Here is a 25,090-nt window from a genome sequence, read left to right on the forward strand (position 1 = left end):
AAAAATTAATTTATTTATAAAATAATTTAAGATTTATTTTGCTTAAATATACATAAATATAAGAATTTTGTATATAAACTTAGTTTTATCTAAATAAGTTCCGAACTAAATAATCATATTTGCTATAAAGCGGTGAATAAAAATGTTTATTTTTTATAAAAATTATTGCTTCAGTATCTCTAAAGTGAAATGGAATTAATTCAATACTTTTTCAATATTTCTTAAATAACTAATTTTCAATATTTTATATTACTATATTATTTAAGTCAGACTTACTTTGTTATATTGGCAATTTTAAAAATAGTTTAAATAAATACATTATAAATAAATACCTTCACCTCATCCCTCGTACTACATAACCGAGTACCGAAAAATTATATATAAATAAATACTTGTAATCGTTTACTGCGCATAAGTATACGTTAACTCTATATAGACTAGAAGTATTATTTCTGATCCGTTAATGCTTTTATGCGCCGTATACAATATTTAAGTTATCCTTAAAACTTCTACTCTTAAAACTAAAACTTATTTTGATAAGATTTAAAAATTCTGACATTCCAAATAAAATTATTTAAATTTTTAAGTTTCTACGTCTTTTGCCAATATTTCCCCATTCCACTGGTATGCTGTCTCCAACATCGTATTGGGTGGGATGGCAGTCTAAAAGCTTTTGTGCGCGCTCACAACGACGACTCACAGACCAATAGGCAAATCCTTTAGGACAACGTTGTATTTGACCTTCTATACGTCCTGTTAGTGTTGAATACGCACATTTAACAAATAATTGTCCACAGTGATCGTGGTTTAAGGAAAAGTGACCTTCATCCGGACATAGCGGTTCAGTAGACCGGACTTGTACCTATGTTGGTAGAAGATGATTAAAAGATAGATTTTGCTTAATACTCATTTATGATTAACTTACCATATGCAAGCGCCGTACTTCATCGTCATAGAATAATGTGCGTGTCATTTCTTTATTCAGGCACTGTTCATTACTGTCGGGTCTGTCGCATTGACAGCGTTCCTCGTAGAACACGGTACCATTAGGACATTCGAAGACAGCAATGCTTAAATCGTTACTGTCAGCTTTCTCAGTGCACTGATAGAACATACCACAGTTCTTGGGATGACGTTTAAAGCCTGTTGGGCAAACGAAGAGATTTTGTCCCTCGCTCGCTGTAGGACATGGTGCACTTGTATTAGTTATTGGTTGCGGTGGTTGTGTGGTTGGCATTTCCGTAGTTTCATTGCTTTCAGGTGTAGAATTTGTTGTATTTTCTTCTCCCGTCGTCGTTGTTTCGGATGTTGCTATCTCTGTGGGCTTATCAGTTGTAGCTTGCTGTGTCGTTGTGTCTTTATTCGGTTCTGTCGTTGTGGGTTCAATCGCTGCAGTTGTGGTATCAATTGGTTTTGTTGGCATTTCTGTGGGCTTCTCAGTTGTACTTTGTTGAGTTGTCGTTTCTGTATTTGGTTCCATTGTTGTAGTTCCCATCGCTGTAGTTGTGGTATCAATTGGTTTACTTGTCGTCGTCACGGTTGTCGGTTCAGTTGTGCCGGTGTTTGTTTCCATTGTAGTTGTGTCCATTGGTTTATTGGTTGTCATTGTACCAGGTTGCTCTGTTGTATTTTCTAATGTGGTTGTGTCAACTGGTTTGGAGGTTGGTTTTGTTTGACCTGAGGAACAATTTCCAGAAACTTGTTCTGCGTAGTTGCATGTATCGACGGAAGTATCCCAAACTGTGCCATCGGGGCAACGGAAACTGTAAATTTGATAATTGCCATTTTGATTTGCGTCAACGCAACGATAATAACGATTACAATCTTCTGGATCTGGGAAGAAACCTTCACTGGTACATGTGAAATTCGTTGGTTCCATTGTTGTGCTTACTGTTCCTTCTGTTGTTGTTGGGTAATCTGTAGTCTGTACAGTTGGCATGGTAGTAGGCTCGTAACCAGGTTTACTTGTGGTTGTAACTTCAACGGTAGTTGCTGGTACATCCGTTGTCGTGATTACTGTAGGCTTCGTTGTGGTTTCAGTGGGTTTGGTTTGTTCTTCGGTTGTAGTAGGTGGTTCCGTTGGTTTTCCAGTGGTATCTGTTGGTTTTGTTGGTGTTTCAGTGGGTTTGGTTTGTTCCTCGGTTGCAGTAGGTGTTTCCGTTGGTTTTCCAGTGGTTTCTGTTGGTTTTGTTGGCGTTTCAGTTGGTTTGGTTTGTTGTTCAGTAGTTGTGCTTATCGGTTCGGTAGGTTTAGTTTGTTCTTCTGTGGTAGTTGTTTGTTCAGTTGGTTGTGGAGTCGTATCAGTGGGTTTAGTTTGTTGTTCTGTAGTAGTTGGTTGCTCTGTCGGTTTTTGTGTTGAATCTGTTGGTTTCGTTTGTTCTATAGGTGTTGTTGGCATATCTGTTGTAGATTCTGTAGGTTTAGTTTCTTGTGCTGATGTAGGCATTTGTGTGGTTTCTGGTTTGCTTGTTGTAGTTGTATATACTGTGGTTGTTTCCATAACTGTGCTGGTTTCTGGAGCTTCTGTTTGACCAGCACAGCGCTCCACATTTTCTGCGTAATCGCAAGTTTGTTTTTCTTCACTCCAACCGGTACCTTTGCCGCACATAAATTCATGTTTATCTAATTTATCACCATTGCGTACACATCTATAAAATTTACGGCAATTATTTGGATCTGCCATGAAGCCTTCTCCTTTACATTCTGTGCCAGGAGTTAAATTTGGTATCGGAGTTGTGGAAGTAGACTGCATAGTTGTGCTTATTATTTCTGTAGTAGTAGTAGCTTGCGTTGAAGTTGAGCTAGCATCGCCAGGTGTAGTGGATTCCATTGGTGTTGTCGTAGTTGTCTCGACATAGTTTGTTGTTGTTGTGAGTGGTTTGGATTCTGTTGTTGTTGCGTCCGTTGTTGTTGTAGGTGGTTTAGATTCAGTTGTTGTTGCTGCTGTTGTTGTTGTTGTTTCTTTAGATTCAGTTGTTGTTGTAGGTTCTTTAGTAGATTGAGTACTGCTGGGTAATGTAGTGGTCGATATATTTTCAGTTGTTGTCTCACTGGTACTGGATATAGTTGTCATCTCTGGTTCCTCTGTTTGGCCATAACATCTGTCCACATTTGCGGCATAATCACAAGTTTGTTTCTCCTCACTCCATCCTGTACCTTTGGCACACATGAACTCATGTCTGGAGTAAGTACCATCGCCATTTCTAACGCAGCGGTAAAACTTTCTACAATTATTTGGATCGGCCATAAAACCTTCATCATTACAAGTAGTACCTGGTGGTAAGTTCGGTACTGTCACAGGTGTTGTACTGCTTTGCATTGTTGTCGTATTTTCTACAGAACTACTTTCAGTTGTTGTTGTTGTAGGTTTACTACTACCGTCAGTCGTAGTTTCGTATTTACTAGTTGTTGTTTCCATTATTGTTGTGGGGTACGAAGTAGTAGATGTGGGCTTTGATTCAATGGTTGTAGTATCATATTTGTCGGTAGTTGTAGGATATTTATTCGTTGTTGTTGTACCTTCCATGTTACTAGCAGCTGTACCTTCTATATTACTAGTAGTAGTACCTTCTACACGGCAGCGTGGATCTTGCACTGCACTGGGATGATTGCAGCTTTCAATATCAGCATCCCAAACAGTGTTGTTTCCACATTTGAAACTATATTTCTCGAAACTTCCATTACCGTTATCAACACATCTGTAAAACTTTTGACAGTCTTCGCTATCTCCGAAAAAGCCTTCCTTTGTACAAGGATCTTTTTGTGAAATTGGTTTAGCAGGTACTATCGGTTGTGAAGTTGTTTGGGGAGTTCCTGTGGTTGTTTGTGCTGTGGTAATTTCTGGGTTTTTACCAGATTCAGTAGTACCAGCAGAGGTAGGCTTTGTGCCTTCCGTTGTTGTTTCGTATCCAGGTTTTTGAGTTTGTGTTACAGATTCAGTCGTACTTAAATTTGTAGTTTGTGTACCTTCCGTTGTTGTTTCGTATCCAGGTTTTTGAGCCTGTGTTGTTGTTGCAGGCTGCATACCTTCAGGCTTGCTGGTTTGTGTTGTAGGACTTGAAGTTGGTTTGTCAGTAGGATACGATGTTGTGCTTTGTTCCAATGTAGTCGTAGTACCATTACCAACATTGGTATTGCACATCTTTAAATCGTGGTTACACGTTTGTAGGTTATTGTCCCATACTGTACCAGCACCACATTTGAACACATATTGTGTGAAACCGCCTTTCCCATTATCTACGCAACGATAGAATTTACTGCAATCGTTTGGATCACCTATAAAGCCTTCTTCACGACAAATGCCATCTGTATTAGTTGGATTCTGTGTTACTGTACTAGCTCCTGTGGGTTTTTGAGTAGTATTAGGTTTTGTGGTTGTAGCTGGCGCCGAGGTGGGTTTTGTTGGCTCTGTAGGATTTTCTTCAATAGGTTTCGCTGTTGTTAAAGAACCTGAAGGCGGTGGATTTTGTGTCGTCGGATTTTGTTGTGTTGGTGCTCCAGCACTTCCAGTACCACATTTTTTATTCTTAACCGCCCATGCATGATTACATCCTTCAATATCACTATCCCATACAGTGCCTGGTCCACATGTAAATGGCACTTTATCATAGCCACCTTTACCATTGTCCACACATCGATAGAATTTCGCACAATCATTATCATCTCCCACAAATTGTGTCTTGCCATCACAGTTTCCAGAAGGCTTAGATTGGCTGGACCCCTGTTGGTTGTTACCACCTTGGTTATTAGCACCTTGAGATCCACTGCTCGATGATGATGAGCTACTACCAGTTGAACTCGTAGATGAGGATCCCGTCTGTGATGAACCAGTTTGGTTAGTATTATTATTTGAACCAGATTCTGTAGAAGTTGTTGACTGATTACTGCCAGTTGTCTGTTGGCTGTTACCACTTTGGGAGTTGTTACTTGTATTAGAAGAGTTAGAGTTTTGATTATTGGAGGTGCTACTTGAGCCAGTAGTTGAGCTGGAGTTTTCAGTACTACTAGTAGATTCTGTGGTAGAAGTTGAAGATTGAGAACTACCTGCGGAAGTGCTCTGTGTACTAGAAGAACTTTGACTGCCACTGCTTGATTGATTGCTACCACTTGATTGTTGACCTGCATTGCTTCCCGAAGTGGTTGAACTTTGACTGCTACTGCTTGTCTCTGTTGTTGAATTAGATGATTGTTCTGCACTGGAGGATTGTTGACTAGAACTACTTTGATTTGAACTGGAAGATGTAGTTGATATTTTACAAGATAGATTTTGAACAGCTGTGGCATGATTACAAGTATTTGCTTCTGGATCCCAAACTGTACCAGGCGGACATGTATAGGATATTTTATTAAATCCTCCTTTACCATCGTTAACGCAGCGATAAAATTTGGAACAATTATTTTTGTCAGCCAAGAAAGTGTTTTCATTTTCACAATATTCAGCAGGTTTTGTAGGTTTTCCTGTGGTACTTTGTTGATTGTTATTAGAACTTTGAGTACTAGATTGTTGATTATTACTGGAAGATTGTTGATTTGAACTACTTTGAGTATTGCTTGAACTGGATTCTGTAGAAGAAGATGATTCATTTTGACCTGAACTAGATGTGGTACTTGATGAACTTTGATTGTTAGAGTTTGATTCTGTTGAAGAAGATGATTGATTATTGTTACCAGTACTAGTCGAACCTTGATTATTGCCACTTGATTCGGTAGAAGACGATGATTGATTATTGCCAGAAGTGGACGTAGTACTACTTTCATTCGTTTCCGTTGAAGACGATGATTGATTATTGTTAGAACTGGAAGTTGTACCATTAGAACCTTGATTACTGCCACTTGTTTCTGTTGAAGAAGATGATTGGTTATTGCCAGAACTAGAAGTGGTACTAGAAGACCCTTGATTATTATTATTCGATTCAGTAGACGAAGATGATTGATTTGATGTGCTAGAATTTTGGTTACTACCACTTGATTCGGTAGACGATTGATTATTGTTAGAAGTTGAACTTGTACTACTAGAACTCTGGTTGTTATTACTTGACTCAGTAGAGGATGTAGATTGATTACTTCCCGAACTAGAGCCAGAAGATGATTGATTATTATTAGAACTTTGATTACTTTCATTTGATTCATTAGATGAAGCCGAAGATGATTGATTATTGTTCGAATTTTGATTATTACTACCAGTTGATGCTGTAAAAGCAGAAAATTGTTTATTAATAGAAGCACTAAATTTAGATTGTAAATTTGCATTACCTTGTGAATTGTTACTTCCACTGCTACTTTGATTATTACCGCTAGAAGAACTGGAACCACTTGCCATGACTTTACATTGTTCTTTCTGAACTTCAGTTGGATAATTACAGCCTTTGACGTCGGCATCCCAAACTGTACCAGGTGCACAATCAAAACCAACTTTATCGTAACCTCCATTACCATTAGCAACGCAACGATAGAAACGTGCACAATTGACTTTGTCGGGTAAATATGTCTCACTATCCGAACATTCACCTACTGGATTTGAAGGTTTGGGAGTTGTAGTTTGTTGATTTGCATTACCTGTGCTTTGATTATTGTTAGAGGTTTGACTAGTTGATTCTTGTGTTTGATTCGATTCTTGTGTGGTACTTGTACTCTGCTGGTTATTAGAATTCGATGTTTCAGATGCACTCGTTTCTGATGTAGATGATGAATTGTTTGATTCCGTTGATGAGTTTGAGGATTCAGTACTACTTGACGTTTGTTGACTTGAGCTAGTTTGTGTATTCGAAGAATTCGAACCCTGATTACCTGAAGAGGTTTGATTCGAATTGTTGGATGATTGATTAGAATTTGAAGAAGATGTTGAAGAGGAACCTATGTGAATGTAAGCATAATGAGAATATAATTTAAAAGAAAGTAAGTAGTAAGATACTGTTTAGTAGAATTCTTAAATATGCGAAGATTGTTATTTCAGACTACTCTGAAATAACAACCTTAACTTATTTAATATTTTTTAATATTTTTAATTTATTAAATATTTTTTTAAATTTAATTTAAATATTGGGATTTGAAAATATTAAATATATAATAAATATATAAATATAAATATGTAATATATATTAAACGAACACTTCACATCAGACAATTTGTATCTTCAAGAGGGGTTGGTTACTAACCGAAAAGTGTTAATGTTCTAAATAATGTTAAAAAATTTGTTGGTTTTAAAAAGTCATCCATCCATTACCTGAGTTCGCAGCACCAGTCGTAGATTGAAGCTTACATTGCTCTTTTTGTGCACTTGTTGGTACGTCACATACTTTCTCTTGTTGATTCCATATAGTACCAGGTCCACAGGTAAAGGGAACTTTTTCCAGTACACCGTTTCCATCATAACGACAGCGATAAAATTTAGCACAATCTTGGCCATCAGCTATATAAGTGTCCTCATTTTCACAAGTGGTGGGATTGGGATTGCTCGTACCAGCGCTAGCTTGATTATTGTTTGAACTGTTGTTCTCATTATTACTATTAGAGTTGCCATTGGAATTTTGATTGGAGTTGGAGTTCTCTTGGTTGGAATTTGAATTTTCATTGCTAGAACTTTGGTTATTTGAGTTCTCACTGCTAGAACTCTCATTATTTACATTTTGATTATTTGAACTTTGACTATTAGAATTCTGATTATTATTCGAACTTGAACTCTCATTGTTTGAGTTGTGGGTTTCATTTGAGTTTTGGTTATTTGTATTTTCTGCAGATGATTGTGTGTTTTCTTGGTTAGAGGATGATGAACTTGTCGATGTTTGTTGATTACTTGAAGAAGTAGAGCTTTGCGTATTTGATGAAGAACTTTCAGTGCTGCTAGCTTGTGTAGTACTAGATTGTTGTTGATTACTACTATTAGAAGATGAACTTGATGATGATGATGATGATGAAGACGAAGAACTAGATGACGAGCTATGTGAAGAACTAGTAGAGCTTTGATGTTGACTACTTGCTGAGGTGGTATTCTGATAACTTGTGTGTGATGATTGCGTAGATGTTTGTTCCGTATTTTCATCATTTAATGCGTTCGCTTTACCTTGACAACCACCATTTGCGCGTACATGGCGTATATGATTACATGACTGTAGAGATTCATCCCAAGCAGTACCATCAGAACAACGAAAGCCGATTTTATTGAAACTTCGACCATTTGATATGCAGCGGTAAAATATGGTACAATCATCAGGATCCGGCATAAAGCCGTCATCCTCGCAAGGTGGACCCTGTTCGACATCGCTTGCGGCACGTGCAGAGGATGTTGAAAAGGATATAACGGAAACTCCGCTTAAACCTGTCAAGCCATAGTTCTGTAGTTTATTATTATTACTGAGATTGTCTGCACTGTATAATATTGAGCTGTCATCGGCGGCTGTGTCGATTTCGTTCACATAATGCTGACATTCAGCACGTCCAGCTAGCAGAGGTGGCATGCAGAGTTTCAGTGTGGGGGAGAATACTGTACCATCCTTGCAAGCAAACATGTATGGTTTAATATAACCTCTTGCTTTCTCTTCACAGCGATAGTAGATTTGACAGTCATAATCGTCAGCGAATAATCCTTCGGCTGGGCAATAAAAGGCTGTGGGCATGACATTGTAATTCGAGTAAATTGGTCTTAATGGATTTAATGGAAGATCTGAAACAAAAGAAGTACGAAAAAATGTTATTTGAATTAAATTTTGTAAATTTGGAAATTTGATTAAAAATATAATTCTAATATGAACAATATGAATATAAATGATTAATTCTATAAACAAAATTATTTTGTTCTGCTTTCTATTTTGGTTTTAATTAAATTCTGATGAGTTGGAATAACAATAATGATCCGAAAACAGCATTTGATTATTTGTAGGCGAGCTCATTTGACTGTATTCAAAACATTGAAATGTTCAGCATAAATAATTGCAATGGAAACTCAAACATTGGAACAAACTATTGAACTGTGTCTCTCTCTTCCTGAAGCTTGAAGTTATATTCAGAGGAAATTGATTGCCGCCATTGATGCTGGCCTAATAGATGTTTTTCTATTGCTTTCAACATAATGCCAAAATAAATTGAAAATTTATTGTTGTACAATTTATTATGTTAATATATTTTTAGGCGGATATTATTATTGATGTGTGCGAGTATGTATTATAATGTGACTGTATGCAAATATCCTTTCAAAATATGCAAAAGCGATAAAATTTCATATTCAAAATGAAATGGTTTTAGATTTTATAAAAAAAGTGGTAATAACTCGTTGATTTATAACAAAATTCGCGCAATAATTATGAACAAAAAACCGCGGCAATATACAATTTGTGAATAAGAAACATGGATAGGGTTGCCAAGTTACTAATATAATTTATAAACAGTGAACTAAGGTTAGAGGATCTATAAATTTAAAGTTGATTTCACCTCAGAGGATTTACCACTACAGTAAATAAATTGTGCTCAACAAATGTAAGACACACCTTGGAGAATATAATAGCCAAAGAGGTTTTTAGAGAGCTGTCTAGTACATACACTAAACAGATCTATTTTAAAATTGATTTTAGCTCAACGAGTTTATCTCTACAGCATATGAATTGTGCTTAGAAAATGTAAGATACACCTTGGACAATATAATAGTTAAAGCGGTTTTTAGAGAACTTCCTAGTACATACACTATATAGATCTATTTTAAAGTTGATTTCACCTCACAGAATTCACCTTTACAGTGTATATGTTGTATTTAGAAAATATAAGATACTCCTTAGATATTGTAATAGTTGAAGAAATCATTGCAGAGCTTCGAAGTACACAAGCTCTGTTAGCTCTGTAAGTTATGTATATACATTGTGCTTTGAATTTCACAATTTAATATTCGATATTTGTGCCACAATATCTCTGGATTTTTTCTAAGGAATGGAAAATATTTTTAATAAGCCAGAATAAATATAAGATATGATAAATATAAGATATAATATTCAGAACTACTTATTTTTCTCCAATATGTATTTACAACATTTTTCCAATATGCCGCTATATAGGTATATGTATAGGTATATACTCGTTTTTTTAAAACCTTTAATCTTTTATGTTGAAATACTTGTTATATTATCCACGATATCGGTTTCGTTAGGTTATAATGACGATTTTAAGGATCCATATTACGACACTTGTTAATATTGCCGGTGGTCTAGAGGTTACGTTAAGTTATAATTAAGAATTTAAGGATTCTTGTTGAGATATTGGTTAATATTATAAAAGATCTAAGTAATGTTAGGTTTCAAAATCGTTCTTAAGAATACATATAACTACATTTGCTCTTAGTGTTACTGTATAAAACTCGAGAGGTCTAAAACTGTCTATTAGATTTGAAGTACTTCAGTTGGTTTTTAGGAACAAGTTTTTTATCTAACAAAGATTCTATAGAAAGTGTATTCCTGAAATAAAAATGAGATTATACTAATAAGAGTTTATACATGATTTTTTGTATTAACAGTGAGATTTAATTTAAGTCGTCATTCATTTAGAAACGAATATGTCATATTAAATAATTTCTATAAAATACCTTCCTATAAAAGTAATTTTATTTTTTTTTTCAAAAGAGGAAAACATCTGAATCATCTCGCCTGTGTTTTATAAAGGAAAAAAGCTTGAATTCTATTTCAGTTACCAAGAGCAAATAAAAGAGGTGAATACACAACAATCCAGTCCTCATTAAATCTAGAGAGTATGAGCAATAAGTTACTAAAGAAAAACGACTAAATTTTTTTAAAATTTAGACTCATTTTTTAAATTCTTGTATCGCTATGTAAAGATGTTGGAAAGGTTTCTTAAAAAATATCTAAGTAAACTAAACCACTTAATAATTTCCAATCAAGTACTTGGTTTTGAACTGGTTTGTGGTTTTCATAATTAAAGCTTAGAATATTTGTAATTAAGTATTAATTATCATAATAATACAGTGGTTAAAGTAACATAATACTCTCTCACAAAATTCTCTTTAGTCTCAAGTTATATATATCATATATATATATCATATATATATATATATATCATATATATCATATATATATCATATATATATATCATATATATATCATATATATATATATAATCATATATATATTCTAGTAGTTATTTGTACTTTTATATATCTTCAAAAATTAATATTTGTAATTTCATTACGTTACTTCTATTAGCCCGTACTTCCCATTATTTCCTAAGCTTTTTATTCACTATTTGGAGTCATTAATGACTCACATCCATCTTCTTCCATCTCCAACGTTAAAGAGAAGCCCACCCTACACGCTTTTGAAAGGAATTTTAATTTACAAGTTGGCAACCCATTGATGAGAAAGGACAAAAAACATAAAATTTTTCTGAAATGAAGCATAAATATGTCATGGGACATTTTATTACAACATTTGAGCCTCAATTTAGATTTTGTGCAGTTTTATGGATTTACTTGAAAATAAAGTCATTTATCAAATAAATTACATATTTAATAGCAATAAAACTTAATTTGCGCTGCTGAGACCGGAAAAAGTCAAAACTGTAAATCCACTTTTTTCGTATCCGTATTACTTAATTTTGAAAAATGTTAAAACAAATCAAAATTTTTTCCTTCATACACGCAAAATCCATACTCCTCATATATGGATAAATGTCTTTATAGTACGAATCATTAAACTGTGGGGTTGTCAGAACCACATAAGCAAAAAGATGATAGCCACGTTGGATGGGTAAACTCTTAACAATTTTAATATATACTTATATACGTACGTAAGTACGTAAATTTGAGTTTATAATTTTTTCAAGATCCACTCAATTATTGGTCCCACGAAGCTTATGTTTTCAATTAGTTTTAATAACTGATTTCTATGAAAATTTTGACATCAAGCGATATAAATTTAGAGAAACACTTAAACATTTTCTAACCAGTCTAATTCAATTTGTGCAAATATTTATGGTTTTAGTAATTCACCAGAGACTGTTACTCTCGACCATACATAGTTGTTGCATTAAAACACCAATTTACTTTGGGCTATACTATGGACTATACCATGCTATGTGCTCTGAAATTAACAATAAAAAAGAACAACAACGACAACGACGATGACAACAAAAACAAAAACTATAAATTGACCGTTTCATTATTTTAATTATGCATGATGTGTACTTTATTACTTATGCAAAATCTACCGAACGGCTTACTCCCTTACCTCCATACTCTTATCTAGTCAGAATGCAGCCTGTGTTTCCATATATGAAACAGTAAACGATAATTTTACATATTTACATTTCATAGCATACTATTAGGCCGGTTAAGTACCCTATAATAGGTATTTAAGTACTGGTGGAATTAAGTACATAAGAATAACTCGATACTCTGTTTAAAAAGTATTCAGAATGAATTTTTAAAACTCTCAAAAACCCATAAAAAAATCAAAATTTAGCTTATCACCTTAAAATGGCCCTTAAGTACAGTGCAATTATACTAGTGCTTGATCCAATCCTACATACATTTTTCTTAAGCTGATTAAGGTCTTCAACCAAATCGAAACAACCTCCTTGAAGTTTAGTTTAGTTTCAGAAACAGGAAAATATCATATGCGGCATATCATTTGTAGATGTGAGGATGTCTCGGATAATTATTATAGGAGTATTATATATTGTACATTGTGAGTGTATCGAAACATAGAAGGCTATAACTTATGTCAATATGTAGTAGCCTATTTATATATCTAAGTACTGCTCAATTTTATTTATGATATCTGTAGCTGGTTTATGTAACTTTCTCACTTCGTTTTCTCGAACGATTTTCTCACTTTTGACAATTACTCACTAGAAATGTTTATGTAACTGTGGTGAATTGTTTTCTCACTTTTTTTCGTTCGAGTTTTTGTAAACTGTCAAATTGCTTGCGAGAAATTTTGAATTTTGAATGGAAAAAAGTAAGTTAAAGTGAATAAATTTAAATTTTTGGTACAAGTGCTATTTGCAAGCACTAAGCAACCTTTTAAAATTGTTTTATTTTCGTTCCATTTATTCAAAAATCGTTCCATTTTCATCAGTTTCTCTCATCACACCATAACGTTCTCGTGTGGTGAATTTTACATGTTACATAAACAGCAAACTCGAAAGAAGTGAGAAAAAGCAAGTGAGATTCTTAACAATGATCTATACATTATATTTTATCAGTCTGTCTCACAATTTGATCAATATACAGTCATTCTTTCCAATCCACAAGATATAAGCTACTACCTATTTTATATAGATAAATTCATAAAAATAAATAAAATGATTTAACACTTCTTGGTGTAGGCATGGTATTATATCACACAGATTACTCTCATTAAGAGTTAATACACGGTCCATCGTCTGAACTTTCCAGTTGAGTAGTGAGAGTTCTCTTAAGCAAGCACCGTTGTGATCATATTCTGTTGAGAGAACTATCCACCTATTTAAAAGTATGTTCTCTTTATCGAAAATGAAGACTGCTCTTTCGTCTACGCATGGTTTTACATCAGACATTTCATTCTTACTTATATTACTTATATATGACTTAATATATAATTTACTTAAGTCGGTTTATATCGTCTGTAAGTGTTAATGCTTTTCATATGTTATTTTTATTGAAGCGTTTACAGAGCGGCCAACACCTAAATACCTAACCAACACCTAAATATTTTCAGCTCAACTTCAAAACAGTTTTGAAGTCCAAATTGCTATTAAAGCTAAAAATTGTGGCCTATTCGGTTAAGTGTCTTATATGCAAATGGATATGAGGACTTACAAATTGATACAATATGTAAGTAAACTTCCATTCTCGACATGTGCGAATAGGTGAGCATGTATGTGTGTGTAAAGTATATCTTGAACGCATATTAAAATTGTGGGTGTAAACTTTTTAACCGACATTCAGCTTGTGGCCATTTTCCTCCGAATCGAAATTAAATATTTATTGAGAGCAGAGATTTTATGTTAAATCGTATTATGCAGGAGCAGTTGTTGTTGGCCAATAAATACACCCTTCTGTACAGCACTAAATATGTACATGTGGGTTATACGTAAGTGAATGTATATAGCATGTTTATGCTTGCTTAAATCAGATTTAAGTGCTTTACGGGTGCGTTGCAATAACTGAATGGTCGGCAATTAAGTTCGGTTCGGTGACCAAAATTTGTAAAAATTACTTCAAAACAAAATGGATTGCGTATGCTAAAATTATTTTGCTTCATACTAAGGGGAATTGAAATAGACTGTAAGGTTTAATTTATTTTATGATAACCTTTTATGTTTAATATGAATTAATGTTTATTGGGATATGAGAAGAAAATAAGTATAAATTTATGCAATATTATTTAAGAGTCATTGATTGTGAAAATATGAAGTCAATATATCATTTTTATATTGAGTTCATATTTTTAAAAGTTAATCAATTTATACAGAATGAGATAATAATTAAATTAAAAGTAAATGCTTATAACAACTGGTTCATACTATATACATATATATATATATGCTTGCTTATATATACTACATGCTTGTTATACTATTCTTTACTATACTATAGTATATAGTAATACATATGGAACTTAGAATTAAGTTCAATAAATAATTTCATATTAATATCTTCTATCTCTCTGTAATCTAGTTTATTCTTGAGGATGAAGATGTGCTCTACAATTTTCATCTACATTACTTTGGCTAGTACAGTTATAAATAATAATAGTAAATAGTACATCTAAACAAAAATAATTGAATGCAATTAATTTCACAAATGCTAATGCTAAATTTACAAGTATTATATTCTTTGAGACACTAATGATCATCTTCCCAGCTTTCCAGTTAGGCAACCACGAAGATTGTTGAACCCAACGCTATGAACTCGAGAAAAATAATGAAATATAGAGTCTCAGCACTGAATATCGATGTGCACATATATGAACCAGCCTCTTATCTGAGTACGCCTAATTTTCAGCAAACCTGTAGTTTATATACCGACTAGAGTGCTTAAGGTTACTTTACTATTCAGTGAATGCTTCAACTTTTGGCAAGAGTCTATCACTTTCTATATCTTTATCGAGTACAGCAGATGAAACGATATAAATGTCTAAGATATTGTTACGTCAGTGACAATAGATAACGACTTGGTAGATATAACGAAGGCAGAGTTTTTGGATTTCCTTACGTTTATTTGGATGACAACAGGGGGGAGGTGAGATATGCCGGGAAATATTGTTTTACGAATTTTTTTCATACTTCACCAAACTAATTATAATAAGTGTTAGCAAAAGTTTCATTTATATACAAGTCCATAAATATGTATAATTTAGAGAAAATATTTTTATTGATGTTACTTAAAAAAGCTTTATTATGCATTCTTTATATAGAAAATTAAAATAGTATTTCTACCACTTCTTTATCCTTAGCTATTTCATTTTTAAAATTTATAGTTAATATTAATACTAAAGTATGACTATTTATTTACTTTTGTCTTCAGATTATATGGTCAGGAGAGGAGTCTAACTATAAGGCAAAACTAAGTTATTAGACTTGACTTTTTGAAAGTTGAGATATCTTTAGATTTTCCAACAAAAATATATATCCAAATTAGCAGTTTATATGGTAGCTATAAAAAGTAGTGGTTCGATTTCGGATCAATTCGACATATGATTAAAGTCCACTCCTAAAAAGCAAGTTCGCCAGTTTCATTCAAACAGCTCAAGGACTAAGGGACTAATTTGAACAGATATGATTAATTCAACTCTGCGATGTTTCCTTCAATGCAAAACAAAAATCTTGACAAAACTTATGTTTTGTACTTATGTACTATTTTTCCAATTTTTTATGTAAAGGATATAGCAGATATACTTGATATGTATAGGGAAGCATAAACCAGGCTTCAAGTAGCTTCAATATTTTTTAACATATACAGTAATAGATCGATTAAACTACTGAAACATCGTCCTGCTTTGAAGCAGCAGCAAAGTGTAATCATAACTCTTCTCAGAGTTTTTTTACAATACCGACCCATATCTTATTAGTGAATAGCGATATAAAACAACTCAAGATGCTTAGACCTTTTAATTCTTTAATATTTTTTAATAAATTTATTATCTAATTTGATGATACGTATGACCTTTTTATTGATAATCTTACTTTGATTCCTTGACAAGCTTTGACATTTCAGTTTACTTTTATTTATTATTCCTAGTGAATTGGATTACATATCTATCAAGCATTGATGACTTTCTTAGTAAAATGAAAACCTTCTTAGAATTTTCATGACTTTATTAGTCATCGGGGTTTAGCATCAAATTCATTTAATATATTTTCCGCCTTCGTTTAAAATTACATTTAAAGTAAATCAAATCCGATTTAAGGTGGTAAAATAAAAAAAAAAATTTTAAGTAAAAACTTATCAACTGAAACAGTAATCCTCGGTTGAAAAGTTCGAAATGATAGATTTATTGCAAATACGAAAAATAGTGAATAGCTTTTCAGTGAATATTTTCTCATTCATGCATTTAAAAATCCTTCGGTCAAATATTTGCGAAAAAAATTAAAGGAGCAAAGACAAATCTTCTCTTGCACTGAATGAGGACAAGATGCGATGGTGTCAAAGTAGTACTTTGCATTGAAAATGTTAGCCTTGCAGATAAAAATATTATTTTAATAAGTTTCAGTTGTCAGCTTTACAGTCTTCCAGGGTAGATGATGGTCACGTTGAACAATATTTAAATTTGTTAAGTAAAAAAAATCAAATTTGTCTAATATTATTTAAGTCAAAGAAAGTTAAATAGAATGAACTTTTTGATACAATCAAGAATTAATATAATTATAATTAATTTTTTTTTTTTTTCAAAAAATATGAATACAGACATTATACCTATTTTTAAATAAGTGAATAATAAAGTAAGTGAATAATACAAGTTAAGTACGGCATTGGTTCAAGTGTCTAAGAAACTTGGATCCGTGCCTTAAATTAGGCAGGTGTCGAGCTGAGTCTCTAGTTCTCGGAGTTTTGAAACAATATTCAAACAATTAAATACAAAAGTAATCTTTTGTGCTGATGGCAAACATTTTGGGAATATTTGAGATAGTTGTATGTCGATCCAGAAATGGGATCGAGAAATGGAATCTATCAATCAGTTGCTGGTCGGTTAGTTGGACCAGGAGTGTAGATGAAAGTGTTTTATTGTCAAGGAAATAGTTTTTCAGTGACAACTTATTGCATCTTAATATAGGTGGTGGACTCCATCAATCAGTTTTCATGTGTTCGACTAGTAGTGTAAATGAAACAGTTTTTTTTTATCTAGGAGACGGTTTTTTAAATGGCAAACTTATTGCATCTCTTTAATTTATCTGGAAGATCAAAAAGCTTAACAAAGATCAGATAAGGAGATATCTTGGCAGCTTTAAAAGTATTGCAGTTAATGTATCTAAGTGAAAGTGTTGATGTTTGTATTAACATGCGCATTTATCAAGTCTCTTCAATTTTGGATGGAAAAACAAATGGTCTAGGATAGCATAATAAGCTATATTGTCAACTTTAAGAGCATTCCAATGATTAATGGAAGTAAAAGTGAAAATCAAACTAAAACTGCTGATACTTGTGTTAACATCAAACCTTCTCAACTTTATCTAGAAGACAAATTATTTTAACAGGTAACCACAAGAAGTATGTATATTGCTATCTTTAAGATGATCATAATGGGTGATAGTTGCCTCTGAATGTTGGTATTTGTTTAACACGCCCTCTTGCAACCTTAACTAACACTTTTTAAAACAGCATCCAATAACAAAGTATTTTTTGCATTTGAGGAGTATTTGAAATCACTCCTCTTCTATTAATAAAAGCAACATTAGAAATATGAAATAGCTGTTCTGGTCCAATAATTGTATTTTTCGCTTTGTGCGTAATCTGCTGCAGTAAAAATGGGTAATTAAACTATCATAGTTCCAAACATCGAATACTATCCATAATAGCGCACTCTTACTGACTTCTTACATACCATAGAGCTTTGAGTTTTACTAAATGGACTTTAATCAATAACCTACACTGGCCAGATTTTGGCAAGCTTTTCGCATACACTGCTTTTTTCACCAACATAATCGATTTTTTCTTCGTAAACTAAATTCGAAAATAACAATTTTGTGCTTTCAAATATAAAAATCTTGCCAAAATCAGTGTAGGCGTCAAAATGGTCCCTGCCTTTTGGGGACTATTTGGAATTATATTATTTAAGTGATGTTTAGAAAAAATACAACTTCACTGCTAATGTCAATTATTTAGTACTTAAAAGTTTTCAAATGTTGGAATACATAGTTGAACATTTCAAATGTTCGAAAATGTTCGTGTTGTTTGAAGCGATCGAACTTATCTTTGATGTGTTGGTGTTTGATGTCTATCTTATATACCCATATGTAAAACAGGAACTAGTTAAACAACATATGATATTCACCATTTTCGAATATAATCCAACAAATCTAATCAAAATGTTCGAATCTTTGAAAAACTTAAATGATTTATGGATCTCTAATTTATATATGGTCAATTAAATTTACTTAAAATATATGTTGTGTTAGAAAATAAATTCTTAAATAAATTAATAGTTATTAAAATATATTTATTAAATTTCACTATATAGTTATGTAAAGTGAGAAGTATGAGTTTTTTAAATATTCATCAAATCCATTCACAGAACTTAATCAAATCCACTTGAAAACTTCTAACGCAAAATGAACAATCCGTTTCACATTGTCCTGCTCCATTGATGACGACACAGGAATTTTATAATGTTGCAGCTTTCCGTTTCTGCTGTCGGCATATTGTTACTACACTAAGTATTCAATTGCAGTGGAGTTGGCAAACATTTGTACTGCATGGTACACTGTTTCTTCTTTCTCACTGCATTTGGCTTGTGGCACATACAGCCTTTATGCTTCCTCATAAAAGTGGCGCAATTAAATTAAATATTTAACTTAATTACACACTGTCACTTGTACAATGTCAGCCCTGCTCTAGTACATTTTATGTAAAGTCCTTAGCGCTAGCGCCATGTCAAATGTGCTTCCAATGATGCAAAAACTTTCTAAGAAAGTTTGCAGGACACTATTTGTCTTGAAACTGTCTTATGTGCTCCTTTCCTATGCTCTGCTCTACTATTTCTGCTCCTCTCTACACTGGCAATTTAATTAAATGAATTTTAATTGTGTGAAGGCAAAATTTTTCAACACTGAAAGCAATTCTTGTGCCTGCCAAAGGAGCAAAGTGAAATACCGTTGAAAGCATCACTCTCAGTCAATTGAAATGTGTTCCTTCCTCATGGAAGCTTAAGATTTCTTGGTGAAAGTAAATGTTGAAAAGTGCGCGAATATAAGGAACATATGCCTAAAGCGCACAACCTTTGTTCTAACAAATTTCTTAATAATAAAATTTTAGTTTAATTGAAAACTATTTAATAATTAAATAAGAGATTTACGGTAGCTACCACTGCGGTAGCTGGTAATAGGCGGTGCACTTACATATTTGTATCGCATAAGGGGACACATTTTTTGGAGCAGTAAATTGGGGTAAAGCAAATGGATTATATTGAATAATTCAATACAAAAATATACATTGATTTAATTATAAATTTGGCTAGTACCTAATTAGAAATCTAGAAGACATTTTTTTTAAATATACTATAAAAATTACTAGTATAAAATGATGCAACTTACTATGACTGGCTCATAAGAGAATAGTATTAATACCTATTAATTAATTTGCAACTGTAGTAATATGTTTTTTAAATTATATTCTGATATTTATAAACCGTATAAAGTTTCTCCAAAGCCGCAGTATTTATAGTTACCCAGTGTGTTTATAATTAATCTGTTTTTACAATTTTACTTTTGAGTGCTTTGCGATGGTATCGTTATGCAAAAGTTTTCGACAAAGACTGAAGATTAAGCTTAGCACAGGATATGATTTAAGCTTTGGTGTACAAGGCCGCCACTTCAATCTAACCTAACCTTAGCATTATATGGCCCTGTGAAACGTTTTCTGTTCTCGAAGTTAAAATTACCACTTCTAGAAAGTCGTTTCGGGCCACTTCCGGCTTTTCTTAGAGTGAGAAGTTGAAGACCACAACTCTTAAATGAATAAAAGTAACGAAATAAACTTTTATTGATTTAGGATTTATATGTTTTTTATTTAACAATTCCAGATATTTTATACACGACATATTTATTATTAGTTGGTAATGAACAAGTATATAATAAAATATTTGAAAATAGTTTTTTCGAGGATTTTCTAAAAGTATTGTTAAAGTAAAGTCTGTTACTTACTGCCTTAAAAAAACTAATTAGTCGAATTAGTCGTGCGCAATTTACTACTGTAAAATAGGTGTTAGTCCTAGATGAAATCTTATTAAAGTTTTCTTTTTCTTCGGAGCTATGTTTGGTTGACAAACAACTGAAAAGGCTATATATCTAAAGTTCTTTAGAAAACAGGAAGGCTGAAAAAGTACTATAGTTCTTATCGCATTATTTCACTGGTTATCTCCTAAGCTGCTGTTAAAATAATAAGCTAAATAAATAACAACTAGGTTCAATGTTGCCACTCGCTGGTCCAGAACTAAAATCGCCCATGCTATCATTCTGAATCAGGATCTGCCAGTTCCTATTTCTGTTGACTTCATTTGTTTCATTCCAAGCTTCAAATTAAAGTTTTGTTCTTTCATAATCAGTAAAGATAGTGTGATCTCGTTGTTCACAGGTGACAGTATTTTTAACGGTTCCAAACTAGACGATTACACGGCAGTGGTATTTTCCCAAAAAATTAGGTCTTTTTATTATGTTTAGGCTATCTAACCATTGCAGCATCTTTCAAGTAGAAGAGTTTGTTCGTCTTATTAGACTGCAACTCATATTGGTACTTGGATACAGGAGTATCTTGGGTAACTGTAGGACTGACGAAGATTGCCAAAATAGGCACGCTGCTTTCTGTAGTTCAGTTTCCGAAAATCGGTATGTCGCTAGCAATAGCTAAGTTAACAATAAAATCAAATAAAAATATTAAGCAAAAGCTAAAAAGGATTCTTGGGTATAAAAAAATCTTATAAGACTACAAGATTTATATAATTCAATTAAGATAGAAAATATATCAATCTTGCGACCTGCTACAACTAAAATGGAGCTTATTTAGCACTATGGTAAGTATTACTGTTGACAGATTATTGCATATGAAGGACACTTATAATGAACCTTAATATACCCCAAAATGAATTTTGTCGTAGCTGTGACTACGGGAAAATTGTGTTTTATCTGAACTGTTAGCATCCGTGCTTGGTAAGAAGAAGAAGATTTAATAACTTTTAATATCAATACTTATAATATCTTAATACATTTTTCTCGCCAACATGAAAGAAATATGACATTCAATATTAAAGACATAGCCCAGTTGATTGACTAGCCAGCTTTGTTCACTTTTATTTAAACGGGGAACTTATATCAACAATCAATATTAAAGACATAACCCAGTTGATTGATTAGCCAGCTTAGTTCACTTTTATTTAAACTGGGGACTTGTGCCTGTTCTTTTCAAAATTGTCAAGCCACTTTAGCGCCACTTTGGAAGTCTTCTTGATCTGACGCATAAGTAACTGAGTAATGTGTGAAAACATACTATAAAGGTCTATTATACAGATCCTTATTGTCTTCTTGATTTGACGCTTAAGTACCACTTTACCCATGACCTTATTTGAGGTATAGTATTAATGTTTTCTTTGCTTTTGTAAAAGTTATTTCTACTATTATTGTTAGAGGATGTGGCACTGCGACCTTTGGGTCTATTGTGCTCCCTACTACCAACTAATACTAACATTAATACGAGTATTATCAACAATTGGCAATTGGGAGGAGTAAAGTGTAGTCCATTTTTTTGTGGAAAAATTTATTAAAGTTGTTTATTCTAGGCACCAAAAGCTTGAAGGTATGAAATTTTGCAATGGTGGTATTCTAATCAATATCTAATCATTATTGTAACCCAATTTAAATTATTATATATTAAAGTACATGTTTAACTAAAGTACATAGTTGATCTCAGTTTTCATCACTTAACTTTATTAATAAATAATTTTTCGCCTGCATTTTCCTTTCATGTTTCACTCTTCGTAGTTTCAATAATTATTACACCTTCCGAAGCCTTTCACGTTAAGCATGCATCAATGAAGTTGAACATTTGCCAAGTATAAAACATATTGCAGTATCCTTTTTACATCACATTTTTGCTGGCAGTTAATTAAGGCTGAAGTGCTTTCGTTAAAATTTCAATTAATATCGAGGAAAATAAAAGGAAACTTTTTACGCCAATGCAGTTTAGTAGCTTAAATATTTTAGTTCTTGCAATTTTCATTAAATTTTCCTTGTGTTTCCATTTGGCAAATATATCACAAATATTGAATTTAAATTTAATAAACTCTTTCTTATTCTACGAACTTCACCTAATACAGTATACGAGTGATTGCTAAAATTACTTCCACATAATATTTTCATATATCTTTATTAAGAGAAACTCAATATCTTTGAAAATTGTAAGAAAATACCAATGGGTTCTTATCAAAAAAAAAAACATTTTTTTTTCTTTTTTTTTAATATTTCACTTCATTGAAGTACAATGTTCTTTCTTATAAAAGAACACATACGCCACTGGCAAACTTTAATTATGAATCCTTAAGACAATGCAACAACTAAGCTTTCCTTTTTTTGTTCTGAAATAGCAAATCAAATCTTTTGTGCATTTTCTCTTCGGAATTTTTGTTGAATCCGCAATGTTTTGTTGCTGCAACATTGCAAACATTGTTGCAATAACAAAATTAAATTCTTATAATTGGCATATGTTTGCTATGCTAGTATTTATCCAAACAAAGATCTAATGGAAGAAAGCAAATTAAAGCAATATTAAATTTTTTGATTAAAATTACTAGCCAAAGGGTTTTGGCAGGAAACTTTACTTGATATTTTCCTTAAATCATTTCCATTTGGGGGAAAGAAACCAAGAATGCAAAATTTGCTAAAGTATTTTTCATTAATGATTTTAAAAAAGTTTAATTAAACTTAAACTAACCACACGAGAAACGGAGGTTATAGCTACAAAGGTCCTTTAGATTGTATTCCTGAAAACGTCTTCTTGTTACAGTAAAAAGTTATAGAAGCTTTCCTATAACAACAAATATTAAAACGATATTGACACCCAGGAAAACAGAGCACTGGTATTATAGCATAACTTTTTGGTTCTGAGACTAATTTTAAAATCATGGAAAAAATCAAGGTGATGCCTATTATCAGTGCAAGAAAAAAGGATTCTACTATACCAATTTCCTTAAGGGTCATTATTGGCTCCCAGTAAAACAGAGTTCTGCGAGCATAGCATCCAGAAAAAAGGATTCTACTAGGTTAATTAAGTTTCACAAGTAATGATAAAGGTTAATGTGGATACAAATTTTTCTGTAAAAGGAGAGTATTGCGAGCATAGCAAAACTTTTTAAGTACAAGTAGTTGTATTTGTGGTACTCAGATCGAAATTATATTAAGGCAAATTACTTTGACAACTAATGATAATAGCTAGTGTTGTAAAAATCACAACTTACCTAACAGAAGAAACCCAACTCTGTGATTTAAATCCAAACTTAAATGCATCCTATTGGCAACTTCCTAATATCAAAAGAATGAGAGGGATAAGAGTTGCCGATTAGTACAATCCTCTTGATCCAGATAAAAGTTGAGCAGCCAAAAATGATGTGATTAATATGATTCAAAGCAGAAACGATTTCTTCAAATAGACTCATTTTGTTCTGATAGTAAGACATGCCATGATGATCCTTTGAGTAAGATGCCAATAGTCTCAGTTCTGTTCTATTAAGTACTGAGTATTGAATATGGACGAACAAGTTTCTTAACACAAAGGGTACCCTCAATATTGTGCTAATAGTAACTTCTTTCGATTACAATCTACTGAAAGAAGTTACTCTTTATCAATTTGAAGATGCAAAAATTGCATCTCCTACTAGTCGATTTTTTTTGTGAGTTCTAGTCATGGGTTAGGTTAGGTCAAAAGTCTTATGAAGCTCATGTTACTATTTAAGTGAATAAAAGTTTTTATAAAGGGTTTTGTAATTGATTTAGACTATAGAGAAAATAAGTATGTAGCATGTTGAATATATGTTGTGGAATAAATGGGACATTATTATGTTGAAGCTATTTGAGTCAGTGTACTTGAACATTTTTACTCTATCTTAACTCTAGGTATTTTTAAAACCCCTCTTTACGCTTTGACTGGATTATTGTTTATCACTTCATCAGACTAAGCAATAATTGACCTTAGATTTGCATACCTCCCCGAGGAGAATGTAACCATTCTGAGATTTGACATGAAGCTAGTTTTTTTTATCTTCCTAAAGTAAAGATAATTGCAGAAAATATGCAAAACTTCAATCGATAATGACCTTCAGTGATTTCATTATAAAATTGTGCTGGCAGTGGTATCTCAATGAGATCGCGAAATATTTTTTTTATGAGATTTATACTGGTGGCTGCATGTCGTTAATTCTTCTTAACTTGTTTTTAAATGTTCTATTTTTTTAAACTTTTTCTCTTGTTTAGATATTCCAACGTTGCTTTTAAGTTATGTCATCTAGTTAGCTCATCAACCTTACAGTTACCAGCAAAGTTTCTGTGATCGCGAAGACAAAGAATAGAAATGTTGAACTGAGTTAACATTTTTTTACAGACTTATAAGAGCAATGGGCTCTAAATGCACTATTTTGACCAGCTAGCGCTAATACATGGAACCGTAGGTCATATAAATGAGAAACAGGATGGGAATTACAATAATATAAGAAGCGGTTAAGATTCGCTCTTAATGTAGTTTGTTTAGTATTAAAGATATTATTGATAAAGATATTATATTATATAAATTATTCGAAGAACTCTAATGCTTACAAGCCATCGATTATTATTTGCACTTAGTTTATTGACAGCAGAGCAGGAAGAATAATTTATTATAAGTAATAAGTAACAAGATAAGAATTATTAACTTTTCTAG

General features: G+C 32.6%; 1 protein-coding gene across 1 annotated transcript; it reads right to left on the bottom strand.

The window, feature by feature from the left end:
- Positions 1-92: 92 nt before the first annotated feature.
- Positions 93-8,655, bottom strand: LOC119680964 (mucin-5AC). The gene is made up of 4 exons (XM_038094010.1): positions 7,223-8,655; positions 6,253-6,852; positions 926-6,189; positions 93-862 (listed from the first exon to the last, which is right to left on the bottom strand). The coding sequence occupies exons 1-4, from the start codon at positions 8,610-8,612 to the stop codon at positions 575-577; spliced, it is 7,542 nt and encodes a 2,513-aa protein (XP_037949938.1). The 5' UTR covers positions 8,613-8,655; the 3' UTR covers positions 93-574.
- Positions 8,656-25,090: the final 16,435 nt, after the last annotated feature.

This window comes from Teleopsis dalmanni, chromosome 2 (assembly GCF_002237135.1).
Source record: "Teleopsis dalmanni isolate 2A chromosome 2, ASM223713v2, whole genome shotgun sequence".
NCBI lineage: Eukaryota > Metazoa > Arthropoda > Insecta > Diptera > Diopsidae > Teleopsis > Teleopsis dalmanni.

Coding starts and splice junctions, on each gene's coding strand:
- LOC119680964 (XM_038094010.1), bottom strand. CDS start 8,612: ATGCCCACAGCCTTTTATTGCCCAGCCGAAGGATTATTCGCTGACGAT. Junction 6,190..6,252: donor TGGAAGTAACAATTCACAAG/GTAATGCAAATT, acceptor CTGCTTTTACAG/CATCAACTGGTAGTAATAAT. Junction 863..925: donor AAGTACGGCGCTTGCATATG/GTAAGTTAATCA, acceptor CTACCAACATAG/GTACAAGTCCGGTCTACTGA.